Source organism: Anoplolepis gracilipes, chromosome 1, assembly GCF_047496725.1.
Source record: "Anoplolepis gracilipes chromosome 1, ASM4749672v1, whole genome shotgun sequence".
Taxonomy (NCBI): domain Eukaryota; kingdom Metazoa; phylum Arthropoda; class Insecta; order Hymenoptera; family Formicidae; genus Anoplolepis; species Anoplolepis gracilipes.
The window spans coordinates 10,279,604-10,302,644 of NC_132970.1; the positions used below are offsets into that span (position 1 = coordinate 10,279,604).

Below are 23,041 nucleotides of genomic sequence, written 5' to 3' on the forward strand. Positions count from 1 at the left end.
GACCATGTCATTTGTTGTGTAGTATAGTTACGTAGTACGATCTGCTTCTCATAGATACCTATGGTCATGGCATTTAGCGAATTTACGACGTACATTTCGCGGGATTTAATGGTACGTAGGCGCGTAACAGGAAAAAAAACGGCGCGTATAGACGTTTTAGTGGAAACTATTACTTGTAATTTCTGTTAACGTGTCTGTTGTGAATCATCCGCCGAAGAACCGAAGAACGTGCAGTCGTTCACGTACACCCGACTCGTACATAAATAAGCTGCAGTTATCTCACATATTGATAATTAAAATACATATAATGAAAAATCATAAAAACACGAAATAATGTCAATACAAGCACAAATCAAGATTGTATGATTATAATTAGTATCTATATTAAAAAATCATATGTAATGTAGCTATATTATTTTCGTGTGTGTGTGTTTTAAGAGATTAATTAAAAAGATGCAACATGTTATTTGAAACTTTTTACTTAGTTTTCAGATACTCTTTTATTTAAAAGACATAAAATGAAAAATGTTTTTCTTTATTCGAAAATTGAAATTATTGAAACGACAATATTGAATTTTATATCAAATAATTATACGTTGTGTGGCAATGAGTCAAAAAGATAAACCAATGCTAACAGAATGTGAATAAAGTTAGAAAACATGTTAAATAAGTTTAACTTGGACATAAATCAAAGCATAAGAAATTTAGCTTTAGGTCAAATAAATACTAATGAAATTAACATTACTAAGAATCAAACATTTAGTTAATTTTGTATTGACATATCTTTTGCGAATGTGTGAGAGATTAATAGATTAGTATATATTATTTATATAGATTTTTTCAATACAAATATTTCCATACTTACTCAACTAGTAATATTCCTCTAAACTATAAATATTTATGCTACGAAACTATTAAACTATTATCGACGCTTAACGGCTATTGATTACAATCATATCAAAGAAAGAGAGATTAATCAAAGATAATAATTTCTACTTAACACGAAAAAATTGATTGCAATTTAAAGATAACGATATATCTCTTTAAAAGAAAACGACTATGACTATACTAACTTGACAATTCGTTTATTTCGTCTGGAAAGAAAAACACAGCTCCTGGCGCGATATATTACTTCGTATCTATATAATGCAATAGTGTGTGCACGCGACAAAGAGAGGAGAGACGGAGAGAAAGATTCCGGGTAGGAAACAAATACGAGACACAAATTCTGGCGTATCTCACCTTCGTATGATTTCTCGCTAAATTCGCCCGGGCTGCTTCGTATTGCGGGACATACATACACTCACACGCTCACATACACGCGCATACACGCAACAATCTCGAATTACATTCGCTGTTCGGCCGGCCGACCGGCCGGGTTCGAAAAGTAAAACGCGCGCTCGTATGTGCAGCGGAACACTCGCGCGCACGCGAGCGAGAGAGAGGGAGAGAGACGCGGCGAGGAAAAGAATAGGATGGAATCAACAAGGTATCGTGGTGTCGCGCGACGGATGGAAGGAGACGGCGTACCGAGAGAGAAGGCATGCGGGCGTAGCAGGTAGCGGCGGCGTGCGTGCGAGAGAGACGGAGCGACGTCGCGACCGCGGAGCAGCAGGGACGCGACAACGGCGCGCATCGATTGGCGCGCTAGCCGTGACCCCCACCATGGTGCTTTCGCTTTCACCCAATGGGGCCTCACTTTCGCGCTCGCCCGCGTTCGGCGCCACGGCAGCCAGCACGCTGTCGTCGCCGGCTTCTCTCAGTGACTGGTATACCCTACGTGCGAGCGAGCGTTTTTCCGTCGTGAGCTCGTCCGTCTCGCCGGGAAAGCAGCGAAAGAAAGAGAAAAACGGAAAAGGGAGAAGTAAAAGAAAAAGAGAGAGAGAGAGAGAGAGAGACAGTGTCCGTGTGTGTGTTGTAACGTATGTGCGCCCTTCATAGACCGTATACGTCGCTCGTTAAGTGTGTTTATTTGAATCGACGCGGCGGTTCGTCGTGAAAACGCGACGTGCGCGCGCGCGCGCGCGCCCAACATCGGAAATTGCGTCGCACGCCGGCGACGCGTACCGGCGCCGGTGACCCTGACATTCGAGAAGCCGGCAGCCGAGACACATTCGTCGTCTCGTGCGCGCAGGAGCAACATCGCGCTGTGTTACGCCGAGTCGGCGGCGGTGAACGAACAGAAGGTACGAGTGTATCTTTGCATGGTCGTGTGAAGGTCGACGAACGTGTGCGACGAAGAAATTCAACGTTCGGACTTTTTTTTTTCGCCACTTTCCGCGACTCTTCGCTCAACCGTGGCGCGGCGTGGCGTGTCTCTAGTGTTACGCAGTGACCTTGACTTGGACGATGCGCCAGCGCGTTTACAGAGACTAGAATAACGTTACGCCATATTCCGGGCAGTGTTTCGCGCGGACCAGCGATTTCGTTGTTTGACGCGCAACAAAAAACGAATGACCTTGATCCTACGAATAGGCGGCGCCTTGACTTGGTCGAGTCGCGAATCGGTCGGACGTCAGATCGATTTCCGCCCTTCTCACGTCATCTTTCTTCTCGTCGCGTGAGATGTAAAACGGAAAATGAAGAACTAGACAAGAAGAGTTGATCATCGATACATTCGCAACAAAGTGCGCGTTTGTCCACCGATAATCGCGATACCCTCACGATTCGAACTTACATCACCGAGCCATCGAGAAACGACGTTCGAGAAGCAAGTAAAGGGAAAAGGACACGCGACCTTGAGTAAATCCGAGCATCTATGGCACCGCGGCGTCACGCCAACGGCGGCCACGGCGGCGGCGGCCTCCTGGAGAACGGAGGCGGCGCCGGTGGCGGTGGTATCAACGATCATATGGAGAATTTGCTGGGTAACCCGCAGACGACACGATGCTGCACGCCGACCGGTGAGTGTCTGCGTGGCGATACTCTCATCCGCCTAAACGCCCTGCACGACACGGTCAAGGTCACCTGCAACAACGACAACTGTCCGGTCGGCCAGTTCATGCATCGCGAGTGCTTCGATGCCTGGGAGCAAACGGTACTCACGTACCTGAAGAGCTGCGGTCGCGCCCGCAGCTGGTCCGAGCGTCAACGTCACCAGAATCTCTGGACCAAGAAGGGCTACGATCTCGCGTTCAAGGCGTGCGGCTGCCGCTGCGGCCGCGGCCACCTGAAGAAGGATCTCGATTGGCTGCCACCCGGGTTCGGCAACGTGCCCGGTAACCGCGCCGACGAGAACGAAGCCAAGAAGAAGAAACGACGCAACCGGCAAAACACCCGACCGAGCCTGGCCGTATCGGCCGGGCCGCCCAATCACGGCAATCACGTCGTCACCGCCAACGGGCGCGGCACCAGCGAGGCTCAGATGATCGAGTCGAGCCGCGGCAGAGCCGGTTCCTTGTCATCCAGCACCGGTTCCAGCTCCCCGCCAGCCACCAGCGAGCCCAGCGTCAGCCCACTGCACCAACCGCAGGCCATCATGAAGAAGAAGAGCAAGGTCGACTTTTTCAGCGATCGCGCGAGGTGAGTCTCTCCTCTTATCATTTATGTTAATATATCTATTAGCGAGGAATTAACGACGGAATTACTTGCTAAGAAAAATAACATGCTTTTTTTCAATACCTTCCATTGTTATATTTATGATACTTGCAATGTTGAGATTGCTCGTGTTTGTAACGCATCAGAATAATTCGCGATTGCCTATTATTTTTTCTTTCTTTGGATAACAAAGAAAATTATTTACGCACATATATATATAGAGATTGCTATCGTGCGATGAAACGTAAATTTTATAATATAATTCTCGAAATGCTATAATTTTCGATACTTGAATTTTATTTCAATCGATAAAAAAGCTTTGAAATTTTGTCGAACAAATTTTGTGCGACAGTTTTCGATTGTTAAATTCAATCCTGCAGTCGACGATAGAAACTATTGGTAGGGTTTTAAACAAAGAGATTGAATTTTTTTCGTAAAAATTTTGCATCGTGAGATAACGAGAAGATGCATCGAAGCTGGTTTCATGCAAATTCTCGAAAGGAATCTCGCTATAAAAAGAGAGACTGAAGCTTCGGATAAGAATGATAAACGACAAGGACCATGTCGTTTTCCCTTCGTCGCGTGTCGTTGTGTGGGTATATCTTCCGGGGAAGACGACATCTTAAAGCAGACGCGCGAGAATGAAAGTCGTAAAGACGCTAGCAGGACTTTCGACGCAATATATAAAAACACAACAAATGCAACACTATGTAGAGAGATTGGAATTTAAAGAATGTACGCAAGATATTCTTTGCAATATATCGGTGCCCATGACGTAAAACTGGGCGTGGCTATGTAAAGAAGAACCGAAGGTAAAATATTTTTCTTCCGAATAGAAATACTTCTTTTTTTAAATACGAAGGTCTCTCTACAACTTCTTATAAAAATTCAAAAACTTCAGAATATTTTCTATCTAAGATTAAATAAGCTGATATTAAGCGGTTGTCATAAAAATAAATCACATCCCGTGTCTCAAACACATAGCAGCAAAACTGGATTTGATTTCGATTTTGCTACTCCGAGTTCTTTCTTACGTAACCACATCTCACCGAAACAGTTAATCCAACCGTTTCCTTTATGTGTTTGTCGCTTACCGCGTTTTATGGTCTCCAAATATTTAGATAAAAACGTACTGCGCGATTTTTGTCGCGGCAGATGGTGTCCAAATGACAGCGAAAATTCTTGGTATATATGCTCGATTCTCGAAACTAGGGACAAAGCGGAAGTTTTAAAGAGACGAAAAAGGGAGATTAAAGAGTCCCGATTGAAATTCTGTATCGCCGTTTTGACGTTGATGCGACTGTATATGCGCTGATATCTCGCGAGATGACGAAACACCACGTTGATAATGTCCGATTTAAAAACAAATCGCGTCCGATTTCGTTGCTTCGTGAAATTCGACACCGAGAATTTTCTGAGAAGCCAGAAAAATGTGTGCGTTAATAAAAATATTTCGTGAAATTACGGCAATGTTTGGTTTTTCGTAGAACCAAATCGATTCCGATTCGTTGCTCTGTGAAATTCGACGCCGAGGATTTTTCAAGAGGCCACAAAAACGCGACGTTCAAACTTTGCGCAAGTTTTGACAGCGATCCCAATCGTCGGTTAATATGCTCTACTGACTTTTAATATTAATCGTTGCTGGTTTCGTAAAAGGGGCGCGGAAACCGGTTCGTGCGCTCATCGAAGTTCTGAAGTATGCTCGCTGATCGCGTCTCCACAGAATTTTTCAAGAGTATCATCTGCTGCTAAAGGGACAAAATTTTATTACGGATAGAAATTTTGCGAAAAATCAGAGTTTGAAGAATGTTGAAAATTAATCGAAATTTGGTTTCTTCGAAAGAGTTTACACCAAGGCAATTCTTATATTAATGTTTACAACTTGTTATCATGCGTTTTGACACTAATATCTTAAATTTGACAAATTTTTTGCAAAACATTTTATAAGTACAATACTTTTTAGATAATTATCGTGTTATGTCGAAATCTTATAATAATATGCGATAATTTGGAAATATTATTTACAAGATTAATGTTTACAAGAAATTTTAAAATTTTTCGTAAGCTTCTATTTTAGCATCGCAAGAAGCAAATTGTCAAATTATAATTTTTTTTGTTTTTTTAACACAACGATTTACGTCATCGACGTGTATTCTGTATGAAAGAAATAATGAGAGCGGTATCTCGTCAGAGAAAGCAAAGTCGTAAAACGACTTTAGACAGGCGTTCAAGAGGACATGAATGAACGCCGCTGGTCCGTTTTCTTCTCGTCGGCGCGCGTCGCTATAGAAGTGTGTATAGATATATGTATATATATATATATATATATATATATATATATGTATATGTGTGTGTGTATTGTCGGTCGTGTATATGGTTGCTCTAGACCTCCGGTAGAGAGCGAGAAGACGAAGGGCAATGAGAGAGCACCACAACGATTACGACAACGCTCCACCCATAGTACGCTCGCACTCTCCGTGTGGTGTGCATCCTATATATAGATGGCAGCCTTGGAAACCTGTCCTATTTCTGTTTATGTTCCTTCAGTTCGATGGGTCGGGAACCCTCATGGGCCTTCTTCGGTCGTCGTTGAACGCCTTGAATTTTTCCAGACTCCTGACCTTAGCTGTCTGTTTGTTCGATTAAGAGTTCGCTCGCGATGAATGCGAGATATCTCGCTAAGGTTTTGTACAAGCAAACATGGCAAATGCAAAATACAGCTGTAAGCATGTTTTCTTTTAATTTAGAATATTTTTGATCCGTGACAATTTTGACCTTGTAAAATAGTTATTTTTGTTTTTTTTTTTTTTTTTTTTTTTAGTGCAAATTTATTATAATAAGCTATCACATTAAACTTGATAAAGTGTATATTAAATTCATAATACTTAAATATAGTCATACGTCTTTCTGTCTCTCAAGTAGATTTTATAATTCGTGGATTCAATCAACTTTTGCTCTAAATTTTTTATACATAATACTAATATTAATATTACTTTTGACATGACAGTCTGTTGTCGGGAGTCTTTTAAAATAGAAAACAAATAAATAAGTTATTACAAGGGAAACACCCTATATCGCTTGCGATATTGTAAGCGTACATTTAGAATTGCTCAATTACAACGGTTAGCAAGGTTTTGGAGTTTTGAGCTCGATTTCATTCTCGTCTCGACCGCAACTGAACGATAGCTCGAGGCGAGTGCACATGCACCAAGATGCAACGGCGAGTTTAGGCTGCTCGCGCGTGAGTAGAATGGTGGGATCAGTTCGAGTTTGTTGCGTGCGCATGTATATGTGTGTAACCGCGTGATTGCTAACATTGGTCGACGAGAAGAAGCAGCAGAAGGCGAGGGAGAGAAGGGGCGGAGGATGCTTGTAACCTTGACCGTGGCCACCTTCTCAGGGCCACCGAGCGAGAAGGAGCCTGAACGCTCTAGCAGCTTCCAAGGCCAACTGCATGGAATCACGCTACCATGCATTTAAAGAGGCAGAGAAACGTTGAGAGGATGCCACTAAAAACCGGCGCTCGGTTACATTCGTGTTCCTTTGGCGTCATCGAAAAAAATCCCTGCTAGCCCCCTGCGTTCGGCTACATCAGACGGCTTGTAGATTCCTTCGGATATTTCTCTCGCTACAGTTTGTATTTTCTTTTTCTCTTGTAATTTTTAAGAAGACTTTTAATTGATTGTCTTTTTTTTTTTTTTTTTTTTTTTTTTTTTTTTTGTATCTTTTGAGATTGAATTATTTGGCGCGTAAAATTCTTTAAAAGAATAATGATATTTTATTGTAATTTTGTGATACTATTAAGTTAAATTTTTTGAAAAGAGAAAATTTCCACAAATAGTCATTTTATTAAGTAAATAATAATATTTTTCAGGCAATGATTTCTCACATTTTGATAAACTATATTACTTGCGTTTTAAAATAATGGTGTGTCGATTTAATCTCGGCACGCATTTAACGTTCTTATTTTCAATATAATTACGTTATTAGCGTGGAAGCTCAAATTTAACGAGCGCATAAATTTTTTAATTTTTTTTTTGTTCCGGAAACTACTGTCACCCTAAGTTACGGACGATGTAAAAATTATTATGCCTTTACGCGAGATGCAGCGTATTTAAAATTTTTATCAATATTACTATAATGACTTACCTACAAATATGAGTTTATCTTTATTCTAAAAATCTTGCATCCGGTTCTCATATAGTATAGGCTTCGTTCGAGCCGAGATATGATATCGCGACCGCACGGATGTTGATTGCGAATTCTGAGGATTGTTATGAGTATAACGCAACACAGAAACGAAAGAAGAGGAAACGCATTTCTTCTCCGCCCCTTCCGCTCATTGCGCAATATCAGGACACTATTCCGGGGAATATGTTCCGCCAATTTATGCCGCGTATGTACGTACATGGTAACGGTTACCCCTGTTTTTTCAGACTTTCGTTTCCCATCTTTTCGCTACCTTCGCACTATTACTAACATTTTTGGAGAAGATCGGCGCGCAGTCTCTCTATAAATTCCCGCTGTTGCTGATGCGTGACGAGCTCGCCGAAAGGGCTCGGATTTTAACCGAGGATAAATCGCGAACGAAACATTTCACGGCCATTCGTAGACGTTTACTCCCCTCGAAAAGTATCCCGCAAATGTTTTTCTCGTGTGACATCTTTCATGCGTAAATATTTATTGGGGGGCGTATCGGGCAGTTTTTGCGGCCTTATAAATTTCATCTGTATTTTGCTTCTCTTTGTCGCGACCCAGTCTAGACATAACAGAGATACATGAACACTCGTAAACTATTAAAAAGGTCGTAAGGGATCTAATATTTCGAGTCTCCCTTCCTCGTAATAATCTAATGGCTTCTATATTTAAATATAAGCTAAAGCTAAAGCGTTATATTATAAATTACAGAGAAACATCTATTATACAAGGAAAAAAAGGGTACTTACAAATAAATTAAAGATTCAGATATATTTTTTTTAGTCAGACCAATAAAGTTTTGTTTGGAAAAAATATGAACAATGCAAAAAAAAAAATTAAAATTGTAGGTATTTTTTTACACAAGCTTTTTCGAAATTAATTTAAATCTAATTTGTATGCATTTATATTGCGCGTATATATGTACGTTGTTTTCTATTTCTTACACTTACAATTAATGTTAGATACTGCAAAGTTTCTCCGACAAAGCTTGCATTGAAGCGAGTTATGTACGTACAAAACGCATTGCGAAAAAAATTGGCGAGAAATAATATCGTGAATTTGTACGCTATTCATTTCGCAAACGGTTCTAGGTGTATACTATCATGGCGTTCTTTCTCAAGAACGTCATGAGTCTAAGTTTACCAGATAACGATAAGGTATCTTAAATTGCGTCCATGGCAGTTAAATCGGAATAGCGGCGAGTACGGGATTGCATTTCTCGGAAAAGCGTGTAGCCGATAATTCGCAGATAACTCTTCTTCGCGGGCATGCTGCATTAAGTTATTTTGCGACTGCTTTTATTCTATTCGACTTTATGCAGAAACGCAGTTTCATTTATTCAACACAAATATGCGCTAATTTCGATTACATTCGTAGAAATTTAGTTAAAATTCAAGTATATTCGAAATGAATTATTGCGTTGTATGCAAGAAAATTTGCATTTGAAATTGTCGAAGAATTAGTTTCATTATATTATTTGTATCATTCGAAAGTGAGTGGGACAGGCGCAGGGGTAGTCAAATTGCAGAGCTGTTGATCGCATGTGCGTGATCGTGATTAATCTATCTATAATTGTAAGCTTGGAACGGACGCGTATGGATTAACGTTCGGGCAGCCGATTGCGTTCCGCAAACGAATTGCCTGTTCACGTCGCGCTTATATACATTATGAACGCTGATAATCGTTTATATGATCACGTTCGTGCAATTTATAGCGATATATCACACGTATCGATATCAATAAACATCGTTACGTCAACTCGCGTAAAACTGGAAAAATGTATATTATCGATAGAAAAATGCATAAAATCAGTGATCGGTATTCACATTCAGATCCAATTATGTGTTTAACGTATGATTATCTGATTTCTATTTTTATAAAGCATGCAAGATAATATAAAGTATGCAAGTTTTTCTGGAAATTTTTTATATGAATATAAGTTAATGAATATTAAAAGCAATTAAGCACAGGCTTTTCAATATATTTTTTTAAATATATTTATAATGCCAATGTTAATTCATGTAGATGAATGTCGAATGCTTCTGTAAGAAAAAGCATCACTTATACGCTCGTAATCGCATCCGTCTGCAGCGGAGACGACACCTTCTGTAAAGAATCGCGAAGTAATGGTAGAAGTAAGCCGGCAGGACGGCAGCAGGGGAATCGAGAGAGGAGCAACGAGTTTGGGGATTGACCCTGAACCCCGACCCTGAGGCCGAGAACGCCCCAAGGATGCCTTAAAGATGACGGGGCGAGATGTTCTTCCCTCTCGCGCGCGTGTTTCTTTTTGAAAAGGTGGAAGTTGCTCTTAATTAAATTCCCTCCGAGGGGATACACTCTCTCCCGCCTCGTCGACAAATCCATCCAGAATTCTCGCATTATTATCAGTCGCGCTTTTTTCCTTGTTCCTCAAATAAGACATTCCGAGCATATCCGAGCATCAGCGGGGTCGTGGATGTTCCAATTAAAGAAAAGCCGCGCGACTAACGAGAGATATCAAGATGATTCTCGATATTTTGGAAATATCAATATTATTATTAGCTAAAAATATATCAATATATTTCTTTAGCAATATCTCTTTGTATTATTCTTCTTTCAAGGATCTCGCTATTAACCTCCCTTTTTCATATTTATCTCAAATTTGAATACTATAATTAATATGAATAAAAATCAGAAAACAAATATTCTTCAGAGAGGCATATTTTTTTTATAAATTCTCAACAGAAGAGAAAAAGTTGAAAAATTCTCAAACATTACTTGATATTATAGAAAGTTTTGATATACCTACATAACTGTAAGCGACAGTTGTACACAAAGTCACGCGAGATGAAAAGGCGACATCCTTTCTTTCATCCTATCTTCATTTTTGCAGATAGCGCGCAAGCAATTTCTGCATAGCACGCGTTGAAATGACTTTTTGTTAAACGAAGGCACGTTCTATTTCTTACTGTTCTGACGTAGATAGGAGAAGGAGAAGAACGCAAGTTTATAAAGGGATTAGACTTCATTACGTCTAACACCCGCGGTGGACCACCTCGAAGTTGAAACTTTTATCCTTCCCTCAGCGTAAGGCGATAATAATAATGCCCATTTATTAAAAGCGCATGTTTCGCTAAACAACTTCTGCCCGAGTTCAACAAGAAAAAGTTGATGTAAAAAAAGTTGAAATAAAATTTAAGGACTCTTTGCATGGTCGTCGACATTATATGCAGTATATTTAATATTCGTATTGATATTTATCATTACAGGAAGTTAAGTGGAGCATTTGGCTTGAATGACGTAATGTACGGAATATTTTTTCCGGTACGCAAGATAATCGATGCGAGGGTCGCGATAATAATGAACTCAGTCAACGATTCTCAAATAAGGCTTCGTGACAAGGCGTGGTAATTACAAGTCAAAAATTAATTCCGTTTCGTATTCAACTCTCGGATGAGTGCGAGGCGCCGAACGGCCTTCACACGTTGACCTAAACACACGCGTTTTACGCGCGCGCTCACGTTTGCACGCACGCGTATATATGGCATCCGTCGCATTCGTAACGAGTTGTTTGCCAAATTCATGCAAATATGTGTATGGATAGCACGAGATGGTTAGTAGAAGAGAGGAAGGAGGAGGAGGAAGAGGAGGAGGAGGAGGAGAAGAACGCACCTATTCGTATGTCATTAACATTCATGAACTGCAGTCGAGCCATTCTATCTTCTTTCTTCTCTTTATATTTTTTTTTTTCGTTGGTCTCTTTCACACGCGGTTTCCTACTCCACGTTTCGGCGCAGTTTTTCGCAAAGGCAAAAAATGTTACCGCGTCGATGGTCTCGCTTGCACGTTGAAAGCCCACAATTGCCATGAATATAAATTGCGTTAGAAAAATCGAGGCTATATTTAGGCACAATACTTTTTAAACATTACAATTCGTCGATCGTATGAATAAGAGTATTGTTTTCGAGTTTCTGTTTTTCATATAATCTGACTAATTACTGAAACTAGAAAGTGTTCCAAGAATAAATGAAGAATTGAATATAAAACAATAGAAGAGAAAGACAATTCGCAATGCAGAATATGATTTTAATTCATTTATTCGTTTATTTGTTTGATAAATAAATTAATTCAATTTATAATTGCACATATTAATGTTTAAGCAATTGTTTTGGAGATGTTAATAATTATTGGGTGAGGGATAAATAATAAATTAATCCTAGGTTAATTTATTTGAGAAAATATATATTTGAACATACGCGCTACGCAATTATTTAAACTTTTATAATCTCGCATGCTTGAAAGTTTTCTCAGATGTGAAAGTTGAAGATATTCCACGCGAATCCGCTATCTTCAGAGAATTAGCGTTTGGCCGTGAAAACTAGTAAAACTTCTACTGGAATTCCAGAAACGATAAGCATCTCAAGGTGATAGACCGAATAATCGTGGTCCCTTGGTAGAAAAGTTTCATATACTCGTGACTTTCGGAGAAAAAAGATGGTGATAATTTAAAAATTACATTCCCCGAACGAGTTTAATTACGTTAAGTTTGCACGATATGTGATGGGCGGTATTACAGCGAAAACGGTCATGTTTTTGGTCTGCTTGCTAAATTGTAATAATTAAGGAAATTGCGTTTCGCTTTTGCGTGAGACGTGCTTCTCAAACTTTTTACCCCCAGCTTAATAATTAGCGCATGGAGAAAATCAGTTGGACTCGCAATCGCATCTTCAGTTGCACGCTGCAACGTTAATGCAAGTGTAAAACCGTAAAAATAAATTTTAAACAATGGAAATTTATTTTATATCTTTTTGATAATTTTGGTTTCTTTTACAATTATTTATAATTGTTGCACGATCGTAATATATTGATGTAATGCTATATTTAGCGTTAATTTTAATATCAATATTATAATTCTAAAAATTAAACATTTATTTTTGTGATATGTTTATTTTTTATTATAATAAACTCGACATAATTTCTTTTACGAAAATATACAGAATTTATTTAAAATTGCTAGCAAATATATTAATGTCTGCTTTATTTAAAAGCGTGCATTACTGCAGAAATGTACACGCAATTTATATTAAAATTGTGCAGCACTTAAATGATTAAATAATATTTAAATATAATTGTAGGTAATGTGTTATGTTTAATATAAATATGTGATAGAAGAAAATAAAATAGTTGTTTATCGTGCTAAATATAAGCAGAATATATTATCATTAAATATTGAATGTGATAAGAGGAAAATATGAATACGGATTAAAGGTGAATAGATTTTTTATGCATTACGAACAATATCGACAGAAATCGCTTTCTCATTCGTAAAACTTTTTTAATAGTTGTTTTTTCGATCATAATTCGTGCCGACCATCGTGACTCGATCCGGGCTCGAATTTCTCGTGGAAGATTGCTTCGGACCCTTTCATTGTCTCGACAGAAACAGAGAGAGAGAGAGAGAGAGAGAGAGAGAGAGAGAGAGGAGAGACTTTGTGATATTATAACGTTACATGAGCGTGTTACGGAATACGTAATTCGATATCATGTACTGTTTTTCTAAGTCGGTAAGGCTATACATATTGAATATGTGTCAAAAGGTAGCACTTTCGCTCCATCTTAACTTTTGGACATAGATTGTGTTAAGAATATCACACTAACTTCTCGTCTATCAAGAGTGATATTTCACAGTCTTTTTAACACATGGATACAACATACTATATTGCATTTTTGTGAAGTTTAAAAAGTTAAAAAAAAGTAACCCGTAATTTTTTCAGAAGCCAATTCAATATTGTTCATATCCAATTACTATTACAAAACAATGTAATCTATATATGGTCTCGATTTTGCTTTGTTGAATATAATTTGAATAAAATCGAAAGATATGAGATTACTTCCATTAAAATTTTACGATATGAATTTGATTGAACGATATTCAATATATTAAAAACTCTTATAATCTGCGTTTAATTAATAACATCGGCTTCGCAAGTGTTGATTGCTACAAAATGAACCATAAAACAATAGTAATAGCGCATATGTCTCTAATGTGTTAATCGAAATCTCCGGGAAATCCCCGGTGAATATACGTAGACTTGTGTGTCATCGAAGTTGGCAATCGCAGTGAAATATATTGCATCGCAGTCGACGAATCTGTCGCTTTCATTTCCCGAGAGAGGAAAGCAGACAACCTTGTATATTCTAAAGCTTCGTCGATGGCGCGAGGAAGTTCTCCCGCAGGAACCATTCCTGACTTCGGTTAAATCTCCATCTCCTAACCTGTCCTCTTCCTCACCTATGTTTTCTCGCGGCTCCTTTGTATCTCTTTTTTTTTTTTTTTTTTTTTTTTTTTTCACGAGTCTTAGCCAGCGGCGCATGCGACAAAAAGAGGGAGATGTTGTCACAAACATCGCTCGCTAGTGACATTGTGTCGCGTTCGCGCAACAACTTGCCGGCTAAATCACCGGCCTAAAATGCTAGCCAGCTCATCGGGCTTGGCAGGGTCGGGATCTTTATTTACGCGATCCCGTTATCCTCGGTCTTCCGCTTCTCTCATCTCGCCGTCTCGCCACGTCTTGTCGGAGGCGAGAGTTAAGGAGGAGGAGGAGGAGGACGGGCAGACGAGGAGAAATGAGACGAGAAAGATTCGCCGCCGCATATTCTCTCGCATTCGTATGTATTACTCTGTGTGCAAGTGTGTAAATTATTGCGGGCTTGGGGGTGGTTTACTGCTAATTGGTTTGTTAACGTCGTGTTCGTCTGGTTCAAGAATGAAAGAGAGACACGCATCTCACTTTTCCTCACATGCATGATACTATACTATTCGTACGATATAACGACGCTCGTATGCAATTTGCGAGTACGCGCGTCGGAAAATACGGGAAACTTTTACCAGCCACATTTAATTATAGCGGCAGAAACGTTTCCTGTATATCTCTCATTTCTTTCTCTCTCATCTATATACACGGTATGTACAATAACATTGTGAAAAAACTATTCGTATGTTTCACGATGTTTATATTTGCAAATGCTTGATATATCATATGTAATAATTAAACAATGATAAACAACCGCGCTCGTATGTATTTTTTGAGTACGCGCGCCAGGGAAGTTTACCAGAAAAATTTACAAGTTACTGTTAATTATGGTAACGAGAAATCTTTTATTTTTTCTTCTACTATTCTATTACTTTTTTATTATTGGAATTTAACACACTATGCTATATACATATATATATATATATACACATATACATATGTTAATTAATTCTTATACAATAATTATCGTGTGTATAATAGATTGTATAATTGAGTGCTGTATTTGTGTTTGATAAGATACTTTATATGTATTTTTGTACTTGATAAGATATATCTCATAACAATAAATCTTGTAATAATAATAATTCTTTTTATTGCCGTATTTTCCAACATTGTAATTAACTTGATAACGATACGTTGGACTTGTAAAATTAAAAATTTTTGATATTAAATGATTTTCATGCTTGAAATAGTTTTTTAAACATACTACTAAAATTTGCGACAATCTATTATTTCCAGCGACGTGTGTATCCGCTAAGTCCGACAAGAGGAAACGAATTAATGAGAATTTCATATGCGAGTTGAGAAATATGACTACGAGAGAGGCTTGGGGAGCATTTGTGTGTCTGTCTCTTGAAAATCTGGTAGGAATTCGTGCTTTCTGGAGCACGTGAGCATATAATCCGGGGACGGTAGTTCCCCGCGTTATATAACTACAAGAAGGGAAAGGTTCGAAGGAGGGGAGGGGGATTAACCTTTAGACGAGTTCTCAGGTAATCTTCTCTCTTTGGCGAGATTCATTCGAGGTCCGTTATCGCGTCGGGGATAAGTCCGCTTACAAGGACCTCCTTACACGATCGTTCGACTTCCTTTTTCTCACGCGCGTACGTGCCCCGGTGAGAAAAAAAGCTCCTTATCCGCCGACTCTATTTCGGTTTATTGGATGGCTCTCGTCCTCGACATTTTTTTGCCTCGATTTTCCCGGTGCAGCTTCCATCGATACTCTCGCTCTACGGGTAATACGATTTTCTCAGTCTGGTTAAATCCAAGTAAAGTTTGAAAGACCGATATATTTAGCGATTCCATACATGAAATTCCATACATAAAATCAAATCCGTATCGAAATTTTGAGCCATCAGTTTATATACATATATAAAAGACGAAAATGCAACGTCTTTTTTAAATTGTAAATTTTATTATAAAATGTCATTAACTGTTTTCCGTACATAAAATGATAGATAAAATAATTTATTCTGATTATTAATCAAAATAACTCTATTAACTGATAGTTTTATATACGAATGTGACGACAATGAATCCTGCTATGCTGCATAACTAGTTGCATTTTCCATAGATGCAGAGTCTCTCACGATTGTCGCATTCGCTTTTCTCCCTCGATTCGTTGATGGCTTTAGTGACGAGTCAGTCGAGTGCATGTCGCACAAAGCATGGAAACAATTCAGTGAAGTTCTCTGTCTATCTTTTATTCTCTCTCTCGCTTTCTCTTTCTCTCTCTCTCTCTCTCTCTCTCTCGAAATGGAAAAAGGGGAAAGAGAGAATGGAACGTGTTCCTGAACATGACACCCGAAATCATACCCTTCCAAGCATCGTCCACTAGACTCTTGCCATCGACAGTATGTCGCTGACATTGACCCTCAAAGACGACTCGTGTCGGCAACAAAAGCTTCGTTTCGATCCTGGACAGGATTTAACGAAACATAGAGAGCGAGAGGGAGAGTAGTCGGTTCGCTGTATTTGCGGACGCGCGTGTTTGACGATTTCCTTCCCTCGATATATAAACAGTTCCAGCCTGTACTTTGCACGACGTTTTCTCCGGTACCGCTCGAACCTGAAATATTCTCGTTTCGATAATTCGATAGCCGCGAGGGATGACAGGCTTTATACACACACAGGGTTGTGTAACGATACATCGTTTAGGGTAAGACCATGAGTATTTCGAGAGAGAAAGAAAATTTATTACGATTGATACTGAATTTGTTTGTAACTTGTAGGCGCGTGTGACATAGATTGATAAGGGCGAAAGTAACATTTTGTAAGTGACATTTCGACTTACACCTGTTCACGAGAAAACTCTACGCGTCCAAACAACGAGCCTTAATATCACCCGTCGCGTAAAACGCGAAAAAATATTTTTGAGAGTCAACGCGTAATTTATTCTCATATTTTTTTTGTAGCGCCAAATAACTTCTTCTATAGTAGTGAATTAATGAATATGTGGCGAGATTAGATGACGAATTGCAGATTGAGATCCCACCTTTTGATTGTCCTCGTTAAATTAATGAACAGAGGGGGAGGCTCTGCAGCAGCTACGGCTTTCACGCTTGGATCGAGCTCGCGGCATTAGCATACAATTAAATCGGGAACATGCAGGCGCTCTCGCGAACGAATGCACCGGGGGGGATCCTGCATCGTGATTCGACGCACGTAACCGACAACCGGCGGCCATCAATGTCTCCCTGTGGCTGTCATCCGTGAAGCTTGTTTTTCTTCGTCGCGCAAGCCTCCGCGTATCGCCATTCTGCCGTGTTTATGCCGTCTATTAATAGATAGAAATCACAGCGTGGAACCGGTCTCCGATTTTTTCCTTCTGGTTTTATGTTCCAGCATCATTTTCGGCAGTGAAATGATCCGTTTTATATCAAAAATTTATCTTTAACGAAAAAAAGTCACTATATTTAGTGCTATAATAATAATATGAGCGGACTGGGTATGCAAAATGGAATTGGTATTCTGAAATTAGTTTTGACTATAAAATTTAAAGAAAAGAAGATACAAATACATAAAATTGTAAAATAAAATTCCGAGGAATATATGCGATATTTCTTTTACCGTGTTTTTTTTTTTTTTTTTTTTTTTCTTTTTTTTTTTCAAGAGGTTATTGCGGCAGAATTCGAATGTGAGAAAGAAACGTACAAGATTCAAATGCGTTTACTTTGTCCGCGCGAAGTAAGTTTCCCAGGATGGGTTAAGTGCTAAAGAAGCAGCTTGTACAAATTTTCTCGTGACATCGTCTGACTAGAACTAGCCGGCCGGCCGGCCGGCTTGGGTTAGTCGATCCATTGTGTCTACGCTTAGGTGTACCGTCGTTTCCATTATCGTTGTTCGACTCATTAACGCACACCTGCGACCCGCGCTTTAGGGGGATTTAAGTAGAAGCTGTAGAAGATTCCTTTTCATTGTACCACGTAGTAGGCTCACGTATGTACAAGAGACACAGTGTTTGTCGTCGTCGTCGTCGTCGTTGTCGTTGTCGTCCGTGAAAATTGCACGTGACAGCTGGCTGGCTCCGTCTTTAACAAGATCCTCACGTGCTTCGTAAGTAATTCGTGAAGCGAATTCAGGAGTCTTATCCGCTATGCTCAAGGACATTGCGGAGACGCAAGACACCAAACCTATTTATCTATAAGTTAATCCTCTCTTCTCTGACGCTATCTCGTTACCCGACAATCCCTTATGAACGCTTTCGGCTTACCAATAATCATCCACGTGCCTATTCTATCCTCTCTCGTATGTTAACAATGAATTTTGCGTATGCTTTGATCTCTGTAATCAAACACCTCGTCAATCTGCAGGTTCTCGTCACTGCGTTGAGAAAGACAAATATTAGAGTAGTATATTCCGTCAACGCGCACGGTAAATACATAGCTCGTATCAACTTTCAATCAACTTTACATTACAAATAGGATATAATAAGATATAAGAGAGATAATCCTATAAAAAAAATTTAGTTGTGTCAAAACATATCATTAAAATAAATCTCACAAAAAGGAATCTATAAAATTTTATTCATTGAGTGAGGATAAACTATTCATCAATTTAAAATATCAACATTAACAATGTTCTATATGCGAAGTTTATATACATCTCGTATGTAATTCTTAGAATTATATACTATTGAGATCTTACTTATCTTGTTATTCGTTGAAAAACATTTCTAATTTTTGCTTCGACAGCTTGTTAGACAAGTTTCATAAGCGGAGAAAATTAACGATGCCGCCGCTATACTTCAGTGGAGTGGATAATAGCCGATATAAGACTTTTTGCAGTATTTATCTTTAGCATTTTCATGCTTTGACTTGTGAGCCTCTTGTCAATTAAGTAGCTTGTTTTTAATAATTTGCTTTTATTATTACAATCAAGTTTCATTGATCAATCATCAAATTATACATTATCTTTATCCATTGTAATGCATCATTAATAATATTCAGTTTACTCGCTAGGAAAACAAGAATAATTTATCTTGTTCGGCTCTTGAATATTAACGAATTCGCGGAATTTATCTCCATCCTTGGAGATCTTCGGCGAAGTTTTATCGGGTCGGCTTCTTCGCGGTCGTACGAGGTCTTTATTTTACCGTGGCTCTGCATTCCGGCACGAGTAACACAGTCCGATTCATTCACACACACACACACACACACATAAAAGGGATATGCATACAGTACAGTCATAAGATACGCGTATATGCGAGTGTATCATTCGCGAGCACGCCCAGTGGCGCTTAGTTTCGTTCGTGCATTTCATTTGCTGATATATGTAGGTGTGTGTAGGTGTGTATACCGGATGTCACAGTTGTGTACTCGTGTGCGCGAAGCCGGTGACGGAAGAGGACATCTCACGAACGTATTATCGCTTAACTGCGCAAAAATACGATGAAGCTTTTAACGAAAAAAATATCGTTGTACTATCGTGCCAAGGTTTCATTTTAGTTTTGGCTTTTTTTAGACCTTTGTGTATACGAAAATAGCAACTGGTAAGCGTAAACAAGACCGTCTCCCACTTGGAGAAATGCCTATACAGAAGTTGCTTCTTCATTAAATTAGAAATATTAGATAAGAAACAAAAATATATATATTATAATTATTCATAATAAAATATATATTAAATATTGTATATTAAAAATAGATATTATATTTGCATATAAATACGAAGAGATTATAAAAAGACATTTCGTGTTTATATAAGTTTATATACAGGCATATACATATTTCATTTTCTTGTTGTTAATAAGTCCAATTAACGTAAACTCGACCGAATCGATCTATCAATAGACACTTTAAATGATAACATTTCAATCTCGAACTTGTTTATAGACAAAGTCACGTACTCATACTTCAGATAGCCTTGAATGTGACACTCGGTTCACGATAACATTGACTACACTTATACATATTTATACTAGACAAATAAAACGTAATATCATACGATCATTTAGTTAAATTATGAATAAAAAAAACATTAGAGTATTTTAACTTGCAATATATATAATGCGTAAATCAATGAACATACTTATTACATATGCTTCAAATTTTGTATAAATATATAGATTGATCTTAAAGATAAACAAAAGATTGTAGATTGATGTTAAAGTGATAAAAAATTAATCTCTTTTACACTGCAAAGATTATGCTTTTCGATGCGTTTTTACAAAAGCTTACAGGAAACCTTTTTTTTTTCTCATGCAATCAAAATAGATTCGTCAGCGTCGCGACAGAATTTGATAAAGGCGTAAATAAAAATCGTGTAGGTTCAGAGATGATCCGATGATTTAATAGGAGATTCCTGTTTCTATAAAAATTCGCTATCAAGTTTCTTAATGTGTGTTGCTAAATTTTTTGATGACTTAAACAAGTTTTTATGAACGCAGATTTTGCATGTTCTTGAACTTGCAACACATGTTGTTTTTGTAATGGAGAAGAATATTGAAGGCAATACTAGTACCAATTAATTTTTTTTTATACATAGAAAATAAAATATGTATTAAAAAAATATCTTAAAAACTTCAAATCTTTATTACAATTTTATATAAACTAATAACATTAAAATTTTTTACATACAATTATTTATTATTAATATCACATAATAAATGTTTTTTCATAAAATATATCTATCTTAGAATATATAAATAAAATAATTTATAATTTCAGAAAAAACATTTTAATGTTTCTTTAAATTTCATTTTATATTTGGATTCCCAAAATAAGTTTTGTCGCCATGTTCCCAAGTTAACTCAATTTTTTTTCTCTTCATAGAATAGGTATCACGACCTAGGTCAGGTATTCGATAAAACGCGCTGACGTAAGTCGCCTGAAATAATCTCGCACGATATTCCCTTGCAACTGCTGCGGTTTTTCTGTGCATCACCGCTACACATATATTTCTGATGATATCATCGATTATGTTCTGGCAGTAACGTCTCGGAAAAAATAAAAATTCGAATATATGTGGAATTATTTTTGTTAGAGGTCGAGCCCCTTTTAAACGCGATCCGTTATCGATTCAATTTGTATATCGAATTCATTAATCCACGATAACGAATTGGAGCGTAATCGGTGGATGTTACGATAGGTCAGGACCATGTCGAGCGGTCGACGATAAAACGTGACGAGTTGCATAACCGCAGCCAGCAAGTATCTGCGTAGCGAGCGCGCAAAAACATGCGTTGTTGCCTCGTAAATTCTTTTCTCGGCAACAACAAGTTTTATACATTCGCGAGTCGTTCGTCAATAATCGTTATCGTGCTTGCACGCGCGCCCGTGCTTGCTAAAGATAAAGACTTAGATAAAGATTATGCTGCGACTGGTATTAGCTCGCTTGCCGCTATTTGCAGCAGAGTGGGAAAACGCCTCTGTAAACGTGATATTACCGCGAACGGACGGCGCAATTCTCGGAATCGCTGACTAACTCGACGCGGTCGGCGGCCGACATAATAAATCGCGAATGATTCGCCGCCGGCTTGTGGGAACGCGAATAAGAAAGAGAGAGTGAGAGAGAGAGAGAGAGAGAGAGAGAGGAGAGAGAGAAAGAGAGAGAGAGAGACCTGGAATACGCAACACGAAGTGATGTGCCGATGGTGTTCTCTCTTATAAGCGCCTTGATAGCGTAATCATTTACGATGGAGGAGAGAGAGACAGAGAGAGAGAGAGAGAGAGAGAGGTGTCGAAAGTGCGAAACACTTCCTAGAAACGTAATCTGTCACTGTGTGATCTACCGACTGCACTCGATATACACCGGTGTCCGGTTACGAAAACTTATCTGTCGTCCGCGTATACTCGTATGACGTCCCCCCTGTTGTTGCTTGCGCAACAATGTTAGATTTAAGTCCCGTGTCGAACGCGCGATATGCAAATCATACATTTTATGATGCCATTACTGCGACGATATTATATGACGTCCTTCGCCTAAACTAAGCCAGATGTTTGTAACTATAACTTGGACGTTTATTTCTTGGTCATGAGGGATTTTAAGTATCAGGCAGCAGGTGCGAATCGCTTAAATACCGATATCGATTCTTTTTATTTCAATGTATTAATATATCTAATGAGAGATGCGTTAAAAAAATTGATACGATATGTATTATAGTTTTGTAAAGCAATCGCATTAAGTACGATTTCTATCGGAATTTTACGCCGTGTTATCTACTATCATTATCTACTATGTTGTACGTATTTATTATTATTAACGTTTTTTTCCCAGAAATTATCTCGCGATTAATCCTGACGACCGCAAAACATTGATACTGTGCAATAACATTTGATATGTCTGTTCGTCAAGCACTCTCGTTACAAAAACTGATTCGTGCGCATAAACAGTTCGGCGCTACGATTAATCGAGCGAGATTAAGATTTTACGGTTCGCCAATGACGTAACTCAAATGGGCGATTAATCATTTCACTTTACGTATCTATAATGTGCTTGAAAATATTTCGCGCAAGAAATTTTTATGCTCGCACTAATAATAACGTGCGTCAGTTCTGCTGCTAGAATTTTTTTTTTTTTTTTTTTTTTTGCGCCTCGACCGACAATAACAACTAGGATTTCACGCGATATTTTTGCAACATGTGCTTGTGAAGAATTTGGAGACTAATATGTGAGTCGTCAAGTTGTATTGGAGTCGCGTCAAGGTTAGATAATAACTTTCTTGCATCAGCGCACGCGGCAGATACCATTCTCAGATAGCGCGGCGAATGTGTGCATATGCTAACTACGGAAACCGGTTAGTGCGCACTAAATTGGACTGCGGGCTACTATTTTTTTCTCCGCTGTTACGTCCAACTTAATGGCTTTCACGTGTATACCGCCGAGTTCTTATTTTTATTTCGAAGTTCCAGCGCGTACCATTTCTTTTTTTATAGTCGTCTTCCCAGTCGAATGCGAAGAATTCTTCGTCGAAAACGAAAGTTTGCCGCTGGCGTACTTCCTATATATTTTTGGAGCCTGTTTGGTTCAACGTACTACTCTCAATATTCATTTGAAATATAATTCGTGGGATAGGT

General features: G+C 38.6%; 1 protein-coding gene and 1 long non-coding RNA gene across 4 annotated transcripts in view; one reads left to right on the plus strand and one right to left on the minus strand.

Moving 5' to 3' along the window:
- The window catches only part of LOC140665535 (uncharacterized), a 28,826-nt gene extending 27,446 nt beyond the window's left edge, over positions 1-1,380 (minus strand). The window contains exon 1 of one of the 3 annotated variants that reach the window (XR_012046629.1): positions 1,243-1,380. This is a non-coding gene — a long non-coding RNA (uncharacterized lncRNA). Of the gene's footprint in view, positions 1-58; positions 90-1,073; positions 1,104-1,242 lie in introns of those variants that run through there. The other 2 variants (XR_012046633.1, XR_012046632.1) reach the window with 2 other exon arrangements.
- An 84-nt stretch (positions 1,381-1,464) lies between these two features.
- LOC140665531 (headcase protein-like) overlaps positions 1,465-23,041 on the plus strand; it is a 156,876-nt gene continuing 135,299 nt past the window's right edge. Inside the window, exon 1 of the mRNA XM_072891737.1 lies at positions 1,465-3,522. Coding sequence (XP_072747838.1) covers positions 2,759-3,522 — 764 coding nt within the window. The 5' untranslated portion in view covers positions 1,465-2,758. The remainder of the gene's footprint in view (positions 3,523-23,041) is intronic.